A 23,620-nucleotide genomic window follows, 5' to 3' on the forward strand; every position below is an offset into this window, starting at 1 on the left:
TAATGGAGAATGTTTCATTAGCGTGGGCCCAGGTGACAAACAGAAATAAAGATTGCCTGATCATACAAATTACTTCCGATGACAAGTAAAACAGAAACGTATTTATTTTATGATGACACGTATGAATAAAAGAACCCCACTATACATAGTTTCCGGTTCTATCGATCCATCTTGTTCCAAAAATCCAGTCTTTACAGCTTTCATTAGTCTATTTGCCCTAAGCCTTTCACATGTTCACGGTGCTCCTTTTATAGCTCTCTACCAATTTTTGACCTTTCGATCACAAAAACCTTCCTCCTCCTATCTTCAGGCATGGACCCTTTTTTTGTACAGCCATCAGAAGGCAGCAATTTAAGCCAAATTCCAGGGTAAAGAGACAATGGCTTGCTCTAAGAAAGGCTCAAAGGGAGTGGTACATTCCACAGGCAAGTACGGGCATATCAACATATGGTGAACTCAAACCAGAACACTTTGTTTACAAGAAAATACCAAGGCATACACTGCACTATCAAAAACAGTTTTTTTCCCCTCAACTTTTCCTTATTTCTCATAAACTGTAAACACCCTCCAAAGCTGCCATTTGCACGGCATTAGCTAGAATCGAGCACACAACTTCCTAGTCTTCCACTCCAAGACAATCCTAACCACCAAACCTGTAACACTGGCGAACTCAAGAATCGCTCCCCTAGACCGATTCAGAAAAAAAACCCCTTTTTCAGACAACAGCGATCCTTTCGGGAAACTCTGCCCACGCATCTTTAGCAAGCGGTTAGCAAACCTATGGATAACGCACCTACAGCTGGAGCTAGGCAGGAACAGACAAAAGCTTTTCGCTCCCCTTTATGAGGAACGCGAGCTCGTCCCCACAGCCGGCGGTGCCGCCGGGCCGAGCCAGCCCCGCCCACAGCGGCGGCCGCGCGCACGCGCACTGCGCCCCGCGCCGCCGCGCTCAGTTCCGGGTCACGGCGGCCATGGAGGCCGGGCAGGGATCCGGCCCCGGACCCGGCCCCGGCGGCGACGCGGCCGAGGTAACTGCGCTGGCTCGGCGTCGCTGCCGCGGGGAATCCTGGCGGGGCTGAGGGCGGCGAGGCGGTGGGCTCGGGCAAGGGAAAGAGGATTCTTGTCAGCCGCTCGGCGGCCCCTCCCCTGAGCTTCAAGCGGGGACGGTGCCCTTGAGGCCTCTCGGGGGCCGGGCGGGAGGTCCTGGCAGCAGGTAAGGAGGTGTTCATGTCTGACCGTGAGCCAACGATGCGCTCAGGTACCAGCGGCATCCTGGCCTGTATCAGGAATAGTGTGGCCTACAGGACCGGGAAAGTCACCATGCCCCTCCACTCGGCACTGGTGAGGCCGCACCTCAAGTATTGCGTTCATATTTGGGCTCCTCAATTCAGGAAGGGCTCTGAAGTTCGGGAGCGTGTCCAGAGAAGGGCAGCGGAGCTCGTGAGGGCTCTGGAGTACAGGTGTTATGAGGAGTGGCTGTGGGAGCTGGGGTTATTTATCCTGGAGAGAAGGAGGCTCAGGGAGACCTTATCACTGTCTTCAGCTGCTCGAAAGGAGTCGTAACCAGGTGGGCATAGGCCTCTTCTCCCAAGCAGCCAGCCATAGGGCAAGAGAGGATAGTATTAAGCTGCACCAGGGGAGGTTTAGATCGAGCGTTAGAAGGAATTTCCTCCCAGGAAAGGTCATTAGATATTGGAATGGGCTGCTCAGGGAAGTTCTGAAGTTACCATCCCTAGCGGTGTTTAAGGAAGGACTGGACATGGCACTTAGTGCCATTGTCCGCTTGACAAAGTGGCGCTCAGCCCTAGATGACCTCAGAAGTCTTTTCCAGCCCAATTGATTCTGTGATTCACTTCCCCTGGTGCCGATGGCCTTCTCACAGCTGTGCTGCTCCTGGCCAGCCGGTGCTGCTGTGCCCGGTGGCACGGCTCTCACAGCGGGACAGGGTCAGGCACCTCCGCACAAACCTCTCACACCTTGGCCGACCAGCTGGTCAGCTCTCGCTGGATTACATCCGTGTGAACCAACAACACACCCTGTTGTCTTTGAAACCCTGAGAAATACTTTGAAAAAGCACTTAATGATCTGTCAGATGTCAGCTGTTTGGAAGGCTGGTTGGAAGGACCAAAGCAGGCTTTTCTTCCTGCTCTCTCATGTCATCTTTAAAACCACTGGATTTTTAAAATTATATATTTCATGTGACATTTATGGACAAAAGGCACTGGTTTCTTAAGTGTAACTGAGTGAAAGTATAGAAACTACAAGGTGTGAAAATTAGACATTAAGTTTTTTGATTGAAAAATGCCTCCAAACTGTTCTTTTGTCAATTCTTTTCTAATTTATTTTCCTAATGACAGAGGGAAGTACCTAGGCCTTATGTTCCAACAGAGGAGGAAAGAAGACTCCTCAAGGAATGTGCTGAAGAGAGTTTCCGGTATAGAGGTGAGTTCACTTTGCTGGGAAACTTGGTTGCTTTCCTTCCACCTTTAGCTTTTGCTATTACCTGAGGCATTACAGAGGGCCTGGGACAATACAGCACAACAGTGCATTTACAAGCTTCACATGTACTGGAATTGCATCCCAGCAAATGCTGATCCATGTAGTATTTACTAAGAGTTTGCAGCAGTTTCATAAAAGGTGCAACATAATTTCTAAGTTTCATGCCTTATAAAAAGATCTCTTCATATTTTAAGTTAATGTGCTTATTAAAAATTTGAAAATAGATCTAATGAGTCTCATTTATATTACTGGATTCTCTTTTTTGTGTTGTTTCTGCATTTTTATTTTTAATTTTTGTTGTTATCTTTAACATGCAAGAATAAAATAGTTTACCTTATAGCCATTGCTTTTCATCTTAATAGAGACTAGTGAAGAGAACAATACATAAGTAGTCACTCCGTTCCACTTTTGGAGAAAATGGCTGTGTCTGTGCATGGTTTCTGTAACCCTTAGGTTCAAGGTATGCTTGATTTTTGTATACCTGGTCACAAGGTTTGAACAAGCCTTCTGATGTGATTGTTACCTGCTGTTATATCACACATTAGTAGGTTATTCCTGATGCTGATAGGTGGCTTGGAAAAAAAAACAGGACAGCTGTGGAATTTAGCAGCTGATTTGCTAATTTTAGCATACTAGGGCTCTGATTTCTCGTGGAAGCCAGTACTTTCAAGGACAGCTCTTAAGGCATTGTGATTTTGAATTAATGATTCAAAGTTCTGTTTTGTCTCATTCACTTTTACACAAATACTTGGAAATCTCTGGCATATTTACAAAAAAGCATAGCCATTTTCTGTATAATTTTATAAGTGAAAGAGGCAGGTGCATTAGTGGTACAGTGTTGATTGGTTATAGTTTATTGATAATCTCTCTTCTGGAAGACAAAGAGGAGAGAGAGTTGTTTGTTCCAGAGCTGTTCTGCTGCCTGGTAATGCAGCTCATTGCCCTGTGCATCTTTTATATAGTCACTGAATAAACAACACGTAGGTATTACTTGAAAGCCCTAAATGAGTTTCTTGAGTAATTTCTCTTTAGGGAGCTGCAACAGTAACAGATTTTTTTTTTCAGGGGTTGTATACTGTGCTGTTATCTCGCTGGGAGACCCTTGAGTCCATCACTGTGTTCTAGGTCTCCTCTCTTTGTTTCCCTGTTCTGCATATGCATACTACACTTGTATTCACTGTGTTAAATGCATACTGCTTGAAGTCCCCTTTGCAAGAGGCTGCTTGTGTGACTGCCCTGAAATCCTCACTTTGTATTGTGTCAGCTTTTGTTATTCACTGAAGTTACTATAAATTTGTGTATTTTCAGTTAGTTTATTCAAATTTCAAGCTGTAACCAACTTTACTCATTCTTACAAACCATCTGTGTTTTGACATACTTTCTCTTGACAGCTTCTGCCACTAGTCATTTCACAATTCAGTTTAATATATGCTTTACTGGAGTTACTAGTTTGTAATCACATTATCGTATAAATTCTTACACTCTTAAAAATTCACACTACAACCTTCAACTTCATCCTCCGCGCTTCTAATCTTGCTAGCAAAATCAAATCATACTAATACAACTTTTTTCCATAAAACAATTTTGACTTGGGTACATTATATTACTATACTTGTGGTGTTGTCAGTATGTCAGCCTTCCATTATTTTCTCTAGATTTATTTTGTTCCTGAAGTAGAAAAAGTACTTTTTGCCCATAGCATTGATGTTTTCTGATTTATTAAGTTTGTTTTGTTGTTTTTTTCCCCTACAGTTGAATAACTCATATTAATTTTTAGGTATGAATCCAATTTTCATTTAACTATTTTTTTAAATTTTAGTTACCATTTCAGGTCACTTATATGCTCCCGTACTAGTATAGCCTGGTTTTGATATCTGGAATGTTTTTGTTAGGTCAGTAAAAAAATTCAGACTTCTAAACGTTAGACTGAAATATTTTGAAATAATTTTTGAACGTGTTTTTCTTTACACGCCCTCTCCCCCCCCATGTTTGTTTGGGGTTTTTTTGTTTGGTTTGTTTTTGTTGCTGTTATTGGTTTTGCATGTTTTTGTTTTTCTTTTGTAATTTAGTTTCAGGTCTGCGCTGTCATTTTATATCTCAGAAACTAGAACAGTAAATTTTGGAAAATCTAGGTCTGGAAGCTCTAAAAGCATCAGATTTTTGTTATCTAATAAGTTGAAAGATTTTATTCTCTCTTCTGAAGTTTTGCTGTAATCTTGCTTTCAACCAAGGAGCCAATATTTATTCTTAAAAGTGACATCCAGTCACATTTACCCTGAATGCTGGTTGGACTCCTTAGTTTAGACTGGAGAGAATTCGAAGGAATTAGCTGTTAATTTGCAAAGTATTCTTTATTATGTTGCTCTTCAAAATTGTAATTTGTCTTCAAATGTGAACTTAATTAGCAAATTGTGTGCATCAAAACACTTAAACCGTCTAGTGCTGTTGCAAAAATTTATCTCCTAGAAGTCATCGATCCTTTTTGTAATGTATACATTTTCAGACTTGCATGGAATTAAATTTCATTATGGCATATCTAAATCTTTAATGTAAATGACTTTAGCCTTCTGTCATGTTTGTTACTTTATTGTCCCTGTATCTTGTGCAGGGGCAGTGGTTTTTGTGACTAGGTGCACAGTAATCTTCCCCATAAAATAATCATTGCTTGAAAGAAGCATTCATTTTGTTTTTTGCAATCTCCAAATCCTTCTTGCCACATAAAGTCTTTCAATGTAATAAAAATCGATGGGAACTGTTAGGCTGGTTGTGGTAAGCAGTGATGGTCTTCCAGAATGTGTTTTCTCTGCATTCCTGACCCTGACCCCAGGTTGTATAACTTGATCTGTAAGCTACAGTAAAAGCTGCCCTGTTTTTTAATTTGCTGGTGAATAAAACATTACCTAATTTTAATCAATCTGATTTGTAGCTCTATAAGAGTTAAACTTTTCCCAAAGTTCTTATGTTAAAACATCAAGAGTTTTGATTATCAACGATTTTTGGAGGCACTGGCCTCTGTATACCTTCCACCTGTTGTGTAGAACTGTGTAAGCCTCTCTAGCCTGAAGTTCTGCACCTTGATGTTGTAACAGTTGTAGCTAGACCTGGAGTCTTGTCTGGAGAGCTTAATTCCATCTGACAATGGCTTTTGTATTTTAGGAAGCATGAAGTATAATGCTGGCAGGATGACTCATTAACTAGTACCACATAATTTCTAGGAGGTCTTAAAAACTGGAATTGACAATGCTTGATTATTTATATACAGTTTGTTAACTTTATATATATATATCCTTCTATTATACAAATGAGCTTAGGAAGGCATAGCAACTCTCATTTTATTGAATATTTGTTAAATGTGATTGAAAATATTGAAAATTGTATTTTAAGCAGCTTTTTTTCTTTTTCACAGCTTTTCCTTTGGCTGCCGTGAGCATGCTTGGTACTAGTTTCTTAATTAGAAAAGGTAAAGTAAAAATATTTCAACTTCATTTCAATTTGCTCAGTTGAAATATATTTCTGCTGTTACTATTATGATAATATAATGTCCAGTGTACTTGTAACAAAAAGAAGTTCAGACTCTGCAGCTACATGATTTGCAGTTCCTCAGCATAAACAAGGAGCTGAACTTAAAATTAAGTTCGTGTGCGTTTTGTGTTGTGTGACAAGTGCAATATCTCACTGATTATGAAACAGTATGTTCTCAGTGTGGTAATAACCCTGTGATTAAACATAATTAAAGAGATAATTTTTAGATGTTTTTACATTTTATGGGGAATTCAAATATTAGGGTTTTTTAAATTTTTCTTTAATGTGAAGTGTAAACGAGCAACCTGCTTCTACAAACATAACTACAGTTGAGGTTTTTCACCTTCATTCTTAAAATCTGATTACATATATCTTATGTAATATCATGTATCTTATCTTAATGTCTGATTTCATCCTCATTTTCAGGTGTTCTAAGAGATAGCTCAAGATTTGGCTCTTTTATTAAAGTTGCATGTGAGTAAAAGCTACTTATAAATTCGGCTTGTATTCATGCTGTATGTTCTGAGCTCTGTTATGTGGATGTAATTCCCCTGAGACTGGCTGGCAAATTCACCGTGACTCAAGTTGGCAGGGACCACTAAGGGCCAGAGTCCAAACTCCCTGCTCCTGACAGAACAACCTGAACTACACCATGTGACTAAAGGTGTTTTCTAGATGCTCCTCAAACCCTACCAGGCTTGGTGCTGTGACTGTTTCCCTGGGGAGCCTGTTCCAGTGCCTGACACCCCTCTCAGTGAAGAACCTTTCCCTAACGACCGGTGTGACCAATGGTTTTAAACTGAAAGAGGAGAGATTTAGATTAGATGTTAGAAATCATCTTTACTGAGGGTGGTAAGACGCTGGACAGGTTGCCCAGAGTAGTTGTGGATGTCTCATTCCTGGAAGTATTCAGGACCAGGTTGGATGAAACCCTGAACAACCAGGTTTAGTGACAGGCGTCCCTGCTCATGCCAGCAGGGTTGGCACTAGATGATCTTTAAGGTCCCAGTGCAACCCAAGCCATGATTCAGTGATTTATTCATTGTCTGAATTTGTATTGTGCATTTTGGACAACTCCTGTTTACAAGGTCTGTATAAAATTGCTTGATAAATGTAACATAATCATTTAAGATAAAAATGTTGTAAACAGATACTGTGCAATGTTACTTTAAATTACATTGCCAGAGTACACCCACCCCTCCCTTCCTAATATGAAGGTCTTTATTCATGTATCTCACGTGTCCCATTCAGGCTATTTTAATTACTTTTTTTTCCCCCTGGACATTATGTATGTACAATTGTAGGAAAAAGGCAATTTCATGTGAATGATTTTTTGGATTAAGTATAATCAAAAATAAATTATTAACTTAATAAATTAACCTTTTCAATGTAATACAGGACAGTAAAACAGGAAGTTGCCATCTTGCCAATCTGTGCAGATACAGCCAGTTTACTTCAGTGGGAAGAGGGTAAACCCCATGATTTGTGGTCAAGGAAGTGTTGTTTAAGCAGATAAATGAATGTGTGAGAGACTAGGGCTCCAGTTGTTTATGCTAAATTCTGGTTACTTTGAACACCAAACAATGGTATAACACAAACATTTCTAATAAATAATAGAACTGCTATTTCCCCAATCTCTCTTACACATAAGAACCACATTCTTCTAATTTAATAGAACTAATTTATTGGAATCAGGGGGGAAAAGTAAGGTGCAGCTGGGCTGGCCAGGATGTTCTTTCTGCCTGTAGGAGTTACTATATTTTTCTCAGTGCTTTTCTAGGTAGTCTTGACAATTTACTGAAACTTCCCGTTAGTCATGGCTGATTCTCTACATTGACAGTATCCCCTTCAACACAGCAGAGATCTATTGGTTCTCTGTGTCTTTGACAAAGAAGGGGAGTATTCCTATGCCTCTATGTACTCCATATTAGTCTGCAGTGGGCCACATCTGATCAGCTTCTCTAGATCTTGAGCAGTGAAAGTAGAAGTAGAACAATACTTAATTTACTGAGCTAACTTCAAAAATGTGGATCATCTGGCAGTTAGTTCTGTAACAAAATAAAGCACATACTTTGGCCAATAATTACTTTGAGTGAAACATCTTCCAGAGAGATACTTCCCCTTTTCTTTACTAGAAGGCCTCAAGAGAAATAGACTTTCTCATTTATGCAAAAGAGTTATCAGCTTTTCTCTTAAGCTTAGCGTTGCTAAATATTTGGTTCGAATTCTTAGGCCAATCTAAGGACTTGTAATTGTTCTCTTTGCACGTATTTATTGTATATGAGGTGTTTGGGGGTTTTTTTAACCTGCTATACCCTTATATTCCTCATTTGTAAACTTCACTCATAGTTGTGGCTGTTTTTCTCTATTCCCTTGGAAAAGGACTTTTACCCTTCTTTTGAAAATAAGACATTAGAACAGGAATCACAATTTCGGCACCAGTACAGCAGGCTAGGGTAAAATCCCCTTTATGTTGATTCCCAGGCAATGGAATCTATAGCTGAGAATTGCAGAGGATTAATGTTACTGATAATTAACTCTTTCTTGACTTAAAGATAATTGAAACTCTTAGTCTTTATATTTTGGAAATTCTGCACATGAAAGCAGGGTCTAGTCATTTTCTCCTACTAAGTCAGCAAGAAAGCTGTTGATTCCCACAGAATCCTTGATACGCCACTGACTCACTCCTAACATTTTAAAGAGCCAGTTGATGGAAATCGTAAGTTTTAAGCCCAGAAAGAGCTGCCTTGGTAATTTATTCTTATGTCCTTTGCAGCAGATGGAAGTAGCTCATGCACTAAATTGAAACCATTTGCTTAGTGATTCCAAGGGTTCAGCTAATTCAGTTGTTTGCCCTCTGGCAGCCAAATCACAGAATCCTTTACTGCTAAGTTGATTTAGACCTCTTTTCATACTAGTAAAGCCTTTTTGGGATCCGGCTGTTCTGATGGATTGACTTAGCAGAATTTATTGTCTGTATTTATTTCTGATTGGTTTATCATCTTTGATAGTTAATTGTGATTTCTGGATCTTGGGGAAAAAAACAGATTGCAATATTTTCCTTTTTTTTTTTTTTTTTGATCACTTCTCATTCACCAAATACTAGCTGAAATCATCTGATACTCACACCATGTCTAAATCATTGCTTTATGTCTCCATTCAGCTGTTGCACTTGGTTTTAGTACCCTTTGTCTGCAGAAGAAGCAGAGATGATTACTGCATGTTTTCTGGTTTAGATCTAAACTGTTTTTTCTTTCTTTTATTCAAGATATTACATGATTTATTTGAAATTAATATTTTAAAACAATGTTGGATATTATAGTACAGCATGTAAACCCATCTTCTTTTCTTTTTAAAAAGTTGCTGGAATGTGTGGATACCTGGCTGGAAAGATATCGTACTTGCCAATCTGTAGTGAGAAATTTAAGAAACTGAAGGATTCTCCAATAGGAGATGTTCTACGACAAGCTCAGAGACATAGTTCACCTAAGTAAGAATTTAAGTATCTTTTAAATTTAAAACATATTCTGAATAGGGTATTTTAAAGACTAACAGATCAATACCACTTTTGCAGCTTTCCGACACCTTCAGAGCTGCACCTTCCCTCATTCCCCATTACCTCGAATCTGCCCCTTTCAGGAATCTGTATTCATATCAGTTGGCAAGCTGTAAAATATGTGTTCTAAGCTCTTTACATACAACTGATCACTTTAAGGAGTAGAAAAATAAACACTTTATTTAGCAAACTGTATTCCTTGTAAAATTAAGAGTGTTTCCCATGGACTTTCCTTGCAGAAGTATGAGAGCACAGGTTGCCTCCTTAGTTTAGAAATAAACCAAATTAACTGAAATAAAATAGTGTTACATTCTGGAAGTTTTTCCCATAGTTTAGTTTGATTGAAGTAGGAAAAGGGTGGAAATGATTTCAGTGTTTATCAAAGGAAAGAGCTCAGTAAACAATATCAGTGCAGGAAGAAGCATGGTGGTCAAACCTACTGCTGTTTGTTTAAATCCTTTACATCTGTAACAGCATTATGCTGTACATGTGAGAAACTCATCAGGTTCTTAAAACTATTTCCTGTTTTCTTCCAGAATGTTTTCTACTTCAACTGGTTTTTAATTGCAAGCTGCTTTCAGAATATATCAGTTAAACCCTTGATTCAAAACTGGGAGAATAGTGTTTGGATAGTGAGTGGTAGTCGCCCCATGTATGTGCTGAGATTTGTTGAATGTTTAGAAAGGATTTACTTAAATTCTTAATTACACTATAAATTCAGATTTGTGACAGTTTTGTCTGCAAGATTTACCTTTATTCTGAAATGCTTATGGTTTTATGACATCAATTTCAAGCATTACCACTCCATACACTTACTGTATAGAATCAGCTGATTTCGAGTTGGACTTGTCCCTTCACCCTCCTCCAGTTTCTAATATGAAATTGTCATGCTCATTAATTGTGTTTACATGAGAACTTGTTTAAATATGATCATCTGCCACACCAGTGAATTCCTTCAACCATTAATGGACCATTTGTATCTGTAAAGTTTTATTTGCTAAGTGATAAATCCTTTTCCTTGGTTGAATAAATAATTTAAATTCATTTCACTTGCATTTTTATCCATACACACTACCCTTTTAACCCAGCAACAGAAATTGTTACACTTTCCTGAGCACTGTATGTCTACAAATGAATGTATTTTGGTAATTTGATTTGCAGTTAAAAACTTGGAGGGAGCTAAAAGATTAGGTAGTTTTTTAAAGCTGTGTTTGCATATATTTTAAAAAGATAATTGAGTCAATAAAGTGGCTTTGTTCTGTGTGTTTATCATGAGAATTGAATGAATACTAATTGCAAATGTTTTTTGTAGGAAATTAAAAGATATAAATACTCTAGAGATGGTCTAGTGGCACAAAGTGGTGGCATTCCTGGTAGAGGCACATGTTGTGTAGTGGCTTGCAAGGCCATTCTAAGAATATAGTGAAGAATTTAACGTATCTGGCACCAATTTCCAGAATATTCTTTATATGATACCTTTCTCTCCCAAGAGAAAATTCATTCATATTTTTACAGAATTCAGCAACTTGATTAATTTTCATAGTTTGATTTTCCTAAGATAGCTGTTCAGTCTCCTTCTGCTGTTCAGTCCTGATCAATTGCAGCACCTTCTAATGATGAAGGGTTTTAAATACCAAATTATTCCTAAAAGGCTCTTCAAATTAACTATAGTTCATACTACTGATAGTTACATGGGCACACGGTGTACTATTTGTATCTGATATGGGGTGCTTTTTTCTGAAGACTCCTTGGGAAAAAGGATTGGAACTTCAGTTATTGTGAAGTGCAATATGTTTTGTCTCTTTTTTTTTCTCCTATTCTGGAGGTATGAGCTAAGATTCTGTGAGAAAGGGAAGAATGTTGGGGAAGGACTATAGAAATTTTTGCAATGTAAAGAAAGCACCCAGAACATCCCAAAATTATTTTAAGATGATGATATAGTGGGAAGCTAAACTATTTAAAATGAAAGAACATATTCTTGAATTGCAAGTATCGCTACTCTTGTAGTTCCATTTTAACTTCAGTTTTCATATTTAATATTTAGTTCTATTCTTTTCCAGCCGCTCCACTCGTAAATCTGAATTTTCAGATGTACCTTCTCAGTCATTCACTGAGTCATCTTCTCCAAGGCCTGGATTCCCACCTTCTTCTAGCTATTCAGATGATTACAGCTCAACAGATAGAGCCCTTTCAAGTTATGATCCCATTCCATTCAGTGCTTCTCTGAATGAATCTGCACCTACAGGAATTACTGATTACACTGTTCAAGGTGAGTCTTAGTATTTAACAGTTTGTATTGCAAAGACTCCTGCCTTTCTTTCACTGTTCTTGTTAAGCCATGTATTCTCACCCTATGCAAACACCCATGGCACAATACAGTGGTTTTGAATGAAAGAGCTGAAAGAATTACAATAAGTGGTTTTTACACAGAAGATGAGTATAAGTTTTATTTTGCGTCCTAAGTGGAAACTAGATTCAGGGTTATTCTAGCTGAAAATTGCTTTAATTGCAAGTAAGGATCCTGAATTAACTTTTAAGGTGCTCTCTGTTGTGGAACTGAACCTGCAAAAAAACTCACTGAAAGTGAGTTTCATTGACTGAAAATGCTCTTGAAAGAAAGGGGGGAGTATGCTATCCCTTCACTGTACTGACTAAACCACAGCCTACCAAGGTGAGTGCAGTTCCACCATCCATGGGGCTGTAACTGGATACTGCTGGAACTCTGTGACATTAAACTTTTTAAAATTTTTTTCACTATGTGAGAAACATTTATGTCTCCTGGGAACTGAATGCATATTGTGTTTTAACCACCAACAGTCTGATTTTCTAACAGAAAACTAAAATGGTTTTCTAGTACCATGCAGCTCTTCCCCTCCTTCCAGTATGAACTGTCCTCAGCTATTGCAGGGGAAACGCAGGATTCTGAATTCAGGTGTCTCTCATACACAAAGGAGGGAGTTACTGTCAAATGCAGGATTTTGTACTTTGAATTAGTTTGGACTTTTTCAACTTATGAAAAATGTTTTATTTCATTGAAAAAGCCCTTTCATGCAACTTGATGTAAGTATCAGATATAAATGTGCCAAGAAAATTGCTATTTCTTTTCATCGCAAATATCAATACTTGGTAAAACCTTTATTATATAACCAAGATTCTGCATTATAAATATAGATTAAAGGATCAAATGCTTATCAGGCATCATAGGATAGATATTGTCCTAATTCTTTGAAAGGAAAATTTAAAGCCTTAGTGCAAACTGTTGAGCTTCACTAGATTTCTCTTCAGAAATCGTATATATCTCAAATGTATAATTATCGTAAATCTTAGATAAAGTAACCAGAGCTATTTTATCCATCAACTACCACATGGTTGTAAGAATTTCTTATGGTACAATGAAGAAAATTAATTAACAGCCAGTGTTTCAAAGCAGTTTGACAAAAGGATAAAAGGAATGGATTACTTAAAGACCATATACATTCACTGTTGTATTTAGAATTGCAGCTCTCATGCTCCTTTTAATTTGGGATTGGGCAGTAATTAAGTGATATTCTAGAACACGTTGAAGCCAAATTTTGGTGTGTTATGCCATATTTAGTATTTTTCTGTTTGTTTTGCTTACAGAACCTGCTCCAATTCCAGAAGAAGGTCGTAAAAAAAAAGGCATCACATACGAGGAATTAAGGAATAAACACAGGCAGACATATGATGTAATGCAACCACCAAAGGCAGAAACTCCAAGCAAGTTTTCACAGGAAAAGCCAGCTAAGGAAGGTAATATACTGATTTACAGAAATACTTGCGAAATTCAGATATTTGCCATAATGTTGTTGCAAACACAAAGCTTAATGCTGCATACCTTTTAAGCAGTTTATATTTAGAGTATCTGCAAGTATCTAATATATGATATATATGGCCTGTAGTTTCCTGTTTCAGATTAATTATTTTTTTTTTAAAAGTTTGATCATGCAATAGAAAATCGTAATTTCTTTTCTCTAGCCATATTGCTTGGTGCCAGACTGAAAAGCTTGTAAATTTTGCTTCATTGAGTGTATTGAGCAATCTCTTTCCACAAAGAATTCTCTGAGCTCAGAGCTATACCAAAGAGCTATGGGAGGGGGGTGTGTGTTTTCGATAGCATTGTTCTCTCAAAATAGAGCACATGGTTGATGGTTTGAAGGGGAGGGTATTTATTTTTATGAATAGTTTCATGTGGAATTAGTGGATTTCTATAGAGGCATTGTTTGTAGAGGTTCATTTTCTACATTAAAACCCAGAGGAAGGAAACAGTATTTGGCAGCAATATTGAGATTTGTTTTCACTGTGAAAAAGAAAACTTTACAGAGCAAAGTAAGAATGCAATATCCTGGAGAGTAAGACATCATTCAGACAACTTTTTGACTCGGTCAGATTTTTGAAAAGGAGACACAGAAGCAATTCATAATTGCTTGCTCTAGAGCTTTTAAAATTTAATGTGGCGTCTGTAAAAACAATTGTAGCAAGCAGAATGTTTTACCATTTAACACACTGATGGACTCGTCACCTTGAATTGTTTGGGTTTATGTGCACTGCCCAGTCTTGTCAGCCATGTTGCAACAACACTTTTAGGAATAGCTGTTGTCTCCTGTTAGGCATAAGGGGTGGTAATAAGTATAGAAGAGTGTATCAAAGCAAAAGGTTCTGAAGCAGTACCACTAGGCTTTGGAACAGTGTTGCTTAAGTGTCAATCTCTTCCATTGCTTGTGAATTACTGTCTGCAGATCATCTATCTTTGGACAGATCTGCAGTCTTGAAAGATAAATTATAAATAATTTTTGTGTAATGATTTTTATCTGTTATTTCAAGGATAAGAGGCTTTCTCTTATCATGTGACTGGGCCAAATGAGACATGAAAAAATGATTGAAGCTGCGGTTTCAGATTGCTTTTGAATTCCATTGGCTGATACTTCATGGATTTGCACAATGTTTCTCTTTTAAGATACTTCTGCACAAGTAGAAAGCCTGGAAATGTCACTTGTGAGCCATACCCAGAAATGTTAAGCAGCATTCTGAAAACCTTGCCATATTCCATGGCAAATGTGGCTGTGAAATGTGAATGTACATTTGTTACCTTATTTTTAGTTACTTAAAGTATATAAAAGACCTCTATAAAATGTTGATTAAATCTTGCATTATTTCTGCTATATTTCTGTGTTCCATTTGAAGACTGTACTTGGGCTTTGAGAATAGAACTGAGTGGTGCATGAGATTTGTAAATAGACTTTTTAAAGTATTTCTTTGCATTTTTAAGGAAAAAGTGTAAGGATGGCATACAGAAATTCAGGAATGGTTTATACATGCAAGTACATTTAAATCTGCGGTTCAGGGATTACACTGATGTTGTGGGCTAAGATCCAGCTTAGCTTCTTGTGTCGAACTGGACATGTTACTTGCTGTGTGCTTGTTCATCCTTTGAGTCGCTACCCCTTGGTTCATCCTCTTATCTCTGGGTCCCTAGCAAGTAGGAGATGGTGATTTCTGCCCTCCCTTGCAAGGACGGAAGGGAAACCAAACCATCTTTGAACCAGCTTTAAGCAATCCCTAACTTGCATCTGCTGGTGCCTTCTCCCTTCCCTGCAGCGGCACAAAGACGTGCGTACGTCTGCATGGTGATCTAGACTGGCCCATTTTCCAGGGAACGAGTGCAGCCTGTTCAGCTGCTGTGGTTCATAGAAATGGAAATCAGATCGTACTTTGAGAGAGCTTCTCGTTGTGTTTCACTGCAGTATCAGTCACTCCAAAGAGATTTGTCAGGGCATTATGCTCAGTTTGCTGGTAGCTCACAGAGACAAGGACCATTTTGCTCTACTCCACTTGTTCTGCTGCATAGTTTGTAATAAACAGTGAGTTTAATAATTAACTTCCAAGTGGATTTATGATGGGGTGCCTGACTAGTGTCAGCATTCCTAATGGATCAGATGGAGCCATCCTTAGCCTTTTCAGTGTTGGCAGTCAATTAGAGAGGACTTTGCAGCTCACTTTCAGGAGAGCCTGTTTTCACTTTCTGGTTGTTGTTCGTTAAGTGGCACACTTCTGAACAAAGCCGTTAGACCACTACCCGGGCTTTTTTCCTCTCTGACTCAATCCTGTGCTAAAGGAAGCTGCCAAATAATAATAGCTGAGTAGTTTCCTAGTAGGGATTACTGATTTGTCTGTTTGTCTTTGCATGTGTTTTTAACTATCCTGAATCCATCCAACCGTGCATGTAACCAGATTATGTAGCCTCATTATTTATTGTAACGCTCCTTGCCTGTTTCCTCCAATTGTCTTTGTTTCATCCACGTGTTACACTTGTTTCAAAGTAATTGCAAATTCTGTAAAGCAGGAATTAGCACAGTAGGCCTCCTGATTCAATATTGATTCATTAGGGTAAAATGATTAGCAAACTCCTCTCCCCGTTTATTCAGAAGTAGCTTTAATTACATGTCTGTTGTGCTGTGACTGACTCTGTCCCCGCACACCACTTCAGATGACAGTGCACTTCATTATACTTTTTGGCACTGTATATGATAAACTTCGGCAGTTAAACTATCACATGACTACTTTTGTTTTTTCTTTTGTTTTCTTTAGTTAAAGTAAATAAATATGGAGACACCTGGGATGAGTAAGAGTCAGATGAAGAACTGAAGAAAATTACCTCCTGTCAGCTAACTTGAACTTCATCTAGATTAGTCATGAGTAGCAGCACCTTTGCTGTGCTTTGCCAGACACAACTATTAATAAATGAAGAGGAAATCCTGACTTGCCAGAAGATTAAAAAATGTATTTATGCTTAATTTTTTTTAAATTGTGCATAAATGAAAAACAAGGCTGTTGTGAGGTGTCATGACTATAAACCATTTGTGCTGTTGTTTAAGAATGAGAAGGGTAACTGGTAATATGAATGTATGGCATAAGGTAAAAATACATGTAAATAAATGCAATCCCCAGTATTGAGAAGGAAGGAATAGCAGAATCTTCTCAAATTTTCAAGACTTGCATTAAAAGTTACCTGTAGAACTCAACCTCTCACTTTGTTTTGCCTGAACGTGATATGCTGGGAGCTTGAACTTGTTGTCATACTTGGTTTGTAATGTCAGGAATACTACTGAACTGTTGAGGGGAAAAGGGCTGAAGAGCTGAGCCAGACACTGAAGTAACCATAACTTTTTCGAAACTGTCTCATGGTGCCAGCTGTATTTTTAGACTGATACTCTGACTTGCCCACGACAGGTTTCTACAGACAGTCATTTCTGAAGAAAATAATTGAATGAAACTGCAGGTACTGAAAATAGCTACATTTAAGTGCAGGAGGCTAAACCTGACAGACTTTGGTGTAACCTTGAATGATATATTGACTGTTAATGTTAGACTTTGTATATTTAACCTTATTTCTCAACTTTTGCAAGTCATGACAAGACTGCCATGTTTATGGAGAAGAGATCCCAATCAATGGAGTATTTTGTTATTATTACCTGTAAGGGAAGAGCTACACTGGGAAAACTGAAGAGTATTTTCTGGTGTTTGCATCACCTGCTCTATCTCTGAAAATGTTGCCTTCACTTAGGGATTTTCATGTTCTTGCCTGTGCAGTTTCATCTCCCAGCACTGTGTTTATTTGGGGGTTTGGGCTGTAAGAGAGCAAAAAATAGTATGGTGAAGTTGATAGCATAAAAGCATTCCTGACATCTTCATTGGAGCTGAGAAACAGTGTGCCTACCAAGTTGAAAATTCTCAAAGACCTTATTGATTTAGTGGACTTGCAGCAGAACAGCATAAATAAGAAGATAACTGGGGGAAGAAGGGGTTGTACAGAGCAAATGGCTGAAATGAGGAGGAAAAAATGGGGAAAGAGAAGGATGCTTTAAGAGACAAATACTGCTTAAAATAAAACGGGAAGGTTGCTTCCAGAAAAGCTCATCTTCTAAAAAAATTAATATGCTAATTGGATAATCTTGAAGTTGCATCAGACATTTACCTTGTAGAGAATGCTTCTCATGGCTGTCAGGAGGTAGAAAATTGATAATAATAGAGCAGATTCCTAGATGGTGCCTTCCTATAAAGTGTTTTTTCCTCACATTTGTGTTTTTGGGTGGATAAGCACAGTGTTTTGTATAAATTGTATCAGAATTTTTCTTCCTTTGTTAGAGGAGAAAACAAAAGGCATGTCAAGGAATGTTGTTCTGCTTGAGGTAACACTGTGTATTAATAGCATTTTTATATTGAATAGAAAGCTTTCATTCTGTTGCATCTAGTTACTCTCAGAGGATGTACTTTTTTTTGTACTTGAACAAGTTTGGTTTGCTGTCAGTCAGTTTAAAATTCTTTTAATTTCACACCCTTAGTACACATTAAATGCAGGAGAGTTCACAATCATAGCTGTTAATTTAGTAGGGTATCAGGAACTGATGTTTTCTAAAAGTTGGGTCACACTCAGTTTGCTGTGACAATGTTGAGCCCCTGATTCACTAAACAGCCATGGGAATTCAATCTTCTTCCTTCCCTTTTCATGCATACCTTCCATTAGTACCCCCTTGTTTCAGAGTGGGCCTTTACTCTCTCATGGTTTCATAGCAGCTACCCAGTCATCCATGAGCAGCTTGCTCATACTGCACTTCCATGACTTTTGGGAATTTTTAACTGCAACCAAGTGTCTTGGAGCTGACAGGAGGATTACTGTTGCTGGGAGCAATGTGACTAGATGTATAGAACAATGGTGTTAAAATTACTTAAAGTTTTCCTATGGGCCATCATACCTTTATATTTGTCAAAAATTGAGAATTAGCTCAATGTTTACTGTACAGCTAAATAAATTTTCTTCCTCAAATTAAAAATAATATTTAAAAATTAACTTTTATACCTTAAGTCAAACACCAGGAAAGGAATTTGAATGCTTCACGATGAACGTTTCTAAAAAAACCCCTATAAAATAATTGTTTTCAGTTTCTTAAAACTAAAACTAAGCAGGCCAGCTTAAAGGAGCTGGTAGCATTGTTCATTGATAATAATGTACATGAACAGAGAGAAGAGGATTGCAAAAATGTGCCTCAGCTCTTTTATAGCTGGTAAAGCTACCAAAAATTCTGGTCCTGAATCTTTCTGTGTTTCCCCAAATTAATAGGCATGTTTAGAGACCCAAGTAGGTACTAATCTGACCTTGGCAGGGTTTTTTTCCTACTAAAGTTATTTGGAACACAGCTGCATGGAAGAGAAAAGTTAAATGAAAAGTGATGTGATTTGATTTGATTTGATTTGATTAATGAAAGCTAAGCAGATTTGTGTAAACCTGGGGAGATCATTAGTATTCCAGATTAAACCCACAATGTTCTTGCCTCCTTGAGATTCAAGAAGAAATCCTCACTTGTCCACTGTTTGCTGGAAGCTGAAAGACCTGTTTGTTCTCCTCGTGGGGGACCCGTGTTAGTGGCCCTGAGTGAGGAGCTTGCCCAGCTGCAGGAGGCACGTCCAGCTCAGTTTCTTGGCTCCCCTAAACACACCAGACCTGCCTTAAGAAGGCTTTGCTTGCAGCCCAATCTCTCTGACTCACAGCCAGAAGTTCTCTGTAATCTCTTACATGAAACAGGGGTCTAAACATATCCTTTTACTTCTTGCAATTTAGTTTCCTATTAAGTTGTTAGTAGAAACCCACAAATCCTTGGATTTTAATCTCAAGACAACAACTGGCACAATTTGCATCCCATTACCACTTCAGACCCTCCCCCTGGGTTTGTGCTGGTCCAGCACAGCCAGTGCAGGCTTGGACACACACATATGCCTCGAGTTCATACTTTCAAAACTAAAAAGCCTGGTATGAGCTACTTTCATAATGTGATGTTGCAGTAAGCAAACAAAGGATATCAGATAAAGACACTGTACAGTCATCTGATACAATGGATATTCAATCAAATAGAATTTTCAATTACCATTGAAAGGATAAAAACATCTTAAGGAGAACTGGAGAGTTAGATTTCCTTTGCCAAAAGTTAAAAATTCATAGTCCATAACCTTTGTGTTGCTGTTTTTCCAGTTGCTCACTGATGACATAGGATTCCATTTTCAGGATACATGATCTTGCGTGAACAGCTCCTAAACCCCCAAATTTTCAATTAATTCCTTGCACAGAATGATACACAGTCGTTTCTACTCCTACTAACCCCCAGAGGAAGCACGTTTCTAGTGCATTAGATTTTTATCTTAATTATGAAGCTAAAGTAAGTTTCTGTATAAATCTAATGCCTGCCGAAAGAAATATTTTTGTTTGGCTTAATTTTGTACTTTAAATACAATTGTTAACGGTACTGAACCGCTGGAGCGCCGGGAGGAGCGGAGCGGGGGAAGCCGAGCCGCTGGAGCTGCTCTGAGCCGCCGGCCACAGCTGCCAGCTGTGCGGCATGAGACACGGGCAGCCTCTGCTCCTGGCACGGCTCTCAACAACACGGCACTACGATCTACTGGAGCCGTGCAGCTGAGAATGGGAGAGAGTAAATGGCAAGCGTTTGCTGCTGGGAAAGGTTTCCTCTAAGTGTTACGGATTTAGAAGGAAGTAAGCTTGGGTGTGTTCAGCTCAGCCCTGGCTGAGTGAAGGACAGGTTCAAAGCGTGCCTCTGGGAGGAAGCGTTAAAGATCTCTCGCTCTGAAATACCTGAGCTTGCTGATGTGCCTGAGCACAGGCTGCAGAAAGGTCAAAACGCTCACAGGTGAGAAGCAGCAGTTCAAAGTTCAGGTAAGTGGGGTTTTCCTACAAAACCGTTGCTCTCAAACAAGCTGAATGTCAAAGACAGTGGGAAAAGCGTCCATTACCACCCTCAGTTCTTTTTCACCCTTCATCTGCAGAGGAAGTCACTATACCGTAATAAAAATAATTTAAAGGTGTGTTTTCTCAGGAATTGTGAATCTTGTGCTCTATGCACGTGAAGATGTTTCTAGTCTCCAGTTCTAGGTATGACCTACCTGGAGTTTAGTTCATTTGGCAAGGCTCTTAACTTTTTCAATAGGTGTAAGAATATGAGAATTACCGTGATGATCATCCTGTCTTCCACACTAGCTAGCAATCCTTCTGGAAGGAGATCTTCACTGGTGCCCACCCCTGCCCTTCACTGATCAGAGCTACCCAATTTCCTGACACAAAGGCTGCATTTGGATCATGCAAATGCAGCCAAGTCTCTGTGTAGGTCGTGTCTTTTGAAGCTGTTTTGTTTGCTTCTACCATATCCTGTGGCAAGAATGCCCATGATGGAATTGTGCTGTGTAAAGAAGAGTTTCTTTTCTGTTTGCTTTAAATCTGATTTCACTGAGTGCTGATGCATTTTGATTTTACAAAACCAGCAATTACTTGCTCCCTATTCATCTTTCACTCTTATACAGACATAGTATTCCTAACCTTGAGATGTTTTCAGCCTGGAAAGTGAGTTGCCTAATCTCTTGAAACCACCTGTATTTCTTATAATTCTTTTTTACTTTACTTTTTTTTCCCTCCTGTGTCTGTCTTTGTGTTGTAGGATTTCTGGGATGCACCGGAAGTACCGTAACATTCAAAGAAGGGCATGCCATAGAATTGCTCTGTAGTCTAAATCTATTTTTCCCCCATCTTTTCCCTGGGAATTGCTAATGTTCTACTTGCCTTTTGGCTCGTCCTATGTCTTGCAAGTATGCAAAATGACTCCCAGGTCCCTGTACTGAAAAAGTCAGAGTAGTTTAAAACCAACTGTGTGATGCACTTAATATTTTTCTGCATGACTATGAAGCTTATTAGTCAGCCTCTCATGTGAACATTTTTTTTCCTAGCTCTGTAATTTCATCAGGAAACACTTGTGTTTTCCTTTGTCAGATTATCTGTTAAAATGCTGACCAGATGCCCCCCCTAACATGTCCCCAAATGCCCTCTCAGGCATTCTGTATTTTAAACAGCCTTGGGAAGTCTCATTTATTTCCTGGTGAACCTTATTTTTTTGAGGGGCTTACTAGGAAAAAACCCCAAACAAAAAAACAAAACAAAAAGCCCTCCATACCCATACAAGTAGCTCAGTATTTCAAGGACGTGGAACTGCAATACTGATGTCAGAAATTGGATCCCTTTTTTTTGTCCTCTCAAATACATTTTTTGTGTGTGATGCCAAAATGAGTTGGTTGAGTGGGACAAATTACCAGCAGCTCTTTCACTGGTAGAAATGGACATGAGGAATGGGCTGCTGCTCCCAAGTTAGCATTGCTGCCACTTTGTATTTCCCATATTTCCCACATAGCCTGGTCCAGCATGATTCTGCTGCAAACCCCGCCCCAGAAGCTGCTCTCTTCTTACCAGCTCACTCCACAGCTCTTCCCTCCTATTACCTGTTGTTGCATAGCATGGCCTTTTCTCACATTCTTCTCTAAAAATGCAATAAAATAAGCCTCAAATCTTGTTTTTGATGGGGATTTATAAAAACCTGGATAGTGAGCTTTCATATCCCCTTCATTCCCAGTTTTAGAAAATAATTATAGACCTGGCTTACCTAGAATCCACCTAAGGATTTAAACAGGAATGTGCTGTTTTCAACCTGCAATTGCTTTCTCTTCTAAAACGCTTTTTTTTTTTAATTTGCAGTGAATACCATATTTGTAAAATGAATACCAACAGCAAACACAAAAGTCTGCAAAGATAAGCAGTTGACTGCAGTTGTTTGAGGTTAATGTCACTACAGCTTTCCTCTTGCACCCTTTTTCTAGCCATAATTTCATAAAGTGTATAGAGGCTTATACAGAGTGAGTAGCTGTATATATGTATCACAGCTGAAGAGGTGTTTTGTGTCCTGATTTTAACAAGCATATGGACTTCACCTAAGCTGTGATATCCCTGAGCACACAGTTGAACTCCCTTGTCTCTGAGTGAAGAAAACAGAGTTCAACTTTCCAGATACAAATGACTCACAGGAAGCTGTGTTAAGTTAACTGGATTTATTTTAGCCTTTTCCTAACATCTTCTGCCAAAGGGGAACATACAGCCTATTATCAGTGTAAGAAAACATTAAGAAAAGTTTCATTTACCTTTGCAAGGTCGACTGTTTTCCTCCTGGAAAGCTTTTCTTCTTATTAAAGAAGCAACTGATCACCTTAAATCTTCCCCTATTTTTTTGATAGGTCACCCCTAAATTCAATATATTCAACTTCTGCTTCAATTAAAAATAAATTCTTTTAACTTCCTTGTATGGAATGCACAATAGTAATGGCCAACAAAGATCAGCTCATTAAACTGCACATAATTACTACAAAACAGCTGCTTTTATATAAAGACCTTAAAAAAACTGTTTGCCCATTAGCTGTGCTCATTTTTCCTTTGATGTGCATAAATTTAGTGCTAATACATCTCAGATTCACAAACTGCCTTTTCTCATACCTGTATCACAGTAACTCATGAACTTTGATCCACACAAATAGCTAATAAGCCTTTTGCAAAGCATGGAAGCAAAGTTAGAAAAAAAGGACACAAGAAGTTTTATACATCACTATATTTATTACAGAAAAGTAATCTAAAGTAAAAAACAACCGAAATTACATTTAAAGCTAAATTCAGTAGCTAAATTGTAATCCCAAAAGGTAACACTGAGCACAAGAACATCCTCTGCAAGGTCCTCTGTCACACGCATCACTCTCCTTGTCGTCACTTGGACGTAATGGCTTCCCTCAGATAACTCAGGCACAACTAACCTTGGTGCAGCTTCTAGCTGTTACCTTGACAGCAGATGACAGATGAAGGGGAAGTAGCTCAGACATGTCACCATGCAAGCTTTGGTGACTATCACAGTACACCCATGACAATGACATGATTTTCACAAAGGAGGTGGCCTTCTCTGTGCTTGTGTGACCCCCTCTCCCTGGAGTCCTGTGGAAGGCTCTCCAAGGCTCACCTGCCTGTTCACAGCAGCAGCTGTGACACAGCACGGCTGCGTATCCCTGACTCCAATTGAAAGCGCTGTGGAAAAATAACATACAAAAGTAACAAGTGTAAAACTGAAGCCCATGTTGAGACAGGGGCTCTTAGTAGTTCAAGAA

The 23,620-nt window shown here is 38.7% G+C and overlaps 1 protein-coding gene across 1 annotated transcript; it reads left to right on the plus strand.

Annotated features, from left to right (window-relative positions):
- Nucleotides 1–952: 952 nt before the first annotated feature.
- Nucleotides 953–17,846, plus strand: OCIAD1 (OCIA domain containing 1). Its single transcript, XM_062492765.1, has 8 exons — nt 953–1,028; nt 2,358–2,442; nt 5,906–5,959; nt 6,448–6,495; nt 9,382–9,511; nt 11,638–11,846; nt 13,199–13,348; nt 16,184–17,846. Exons 1-8 carry the CDS (start codon nt 972–974, stop codon nt 16,219–16,221), a joined length of 771 nt encoding a protein of 256 aa, XP_062348749.1. The 5' UTR covers nt 953–971; the 3' UTR covers nt 16,222–17,846.
- The last annotated feature ends 5,774 nt before the right edge of the window (nt 17,847–23,620 follow it).

The sequence above is a fragment of the Cinclus cinclus genome, chromosome 5 (genome assembly GCF_963662255.1).
Source record: "Cinclus cinclus chromosome 5, bCinCin1.1, whole genome shotgun sequence".
In the NCBI taxonomy this organism is placed as follows: Eukaryota; Metazoa; Chordata; class Aves; order Passeriformes; family Cinclidae; genus Cinclus; species Cinclus cinclus.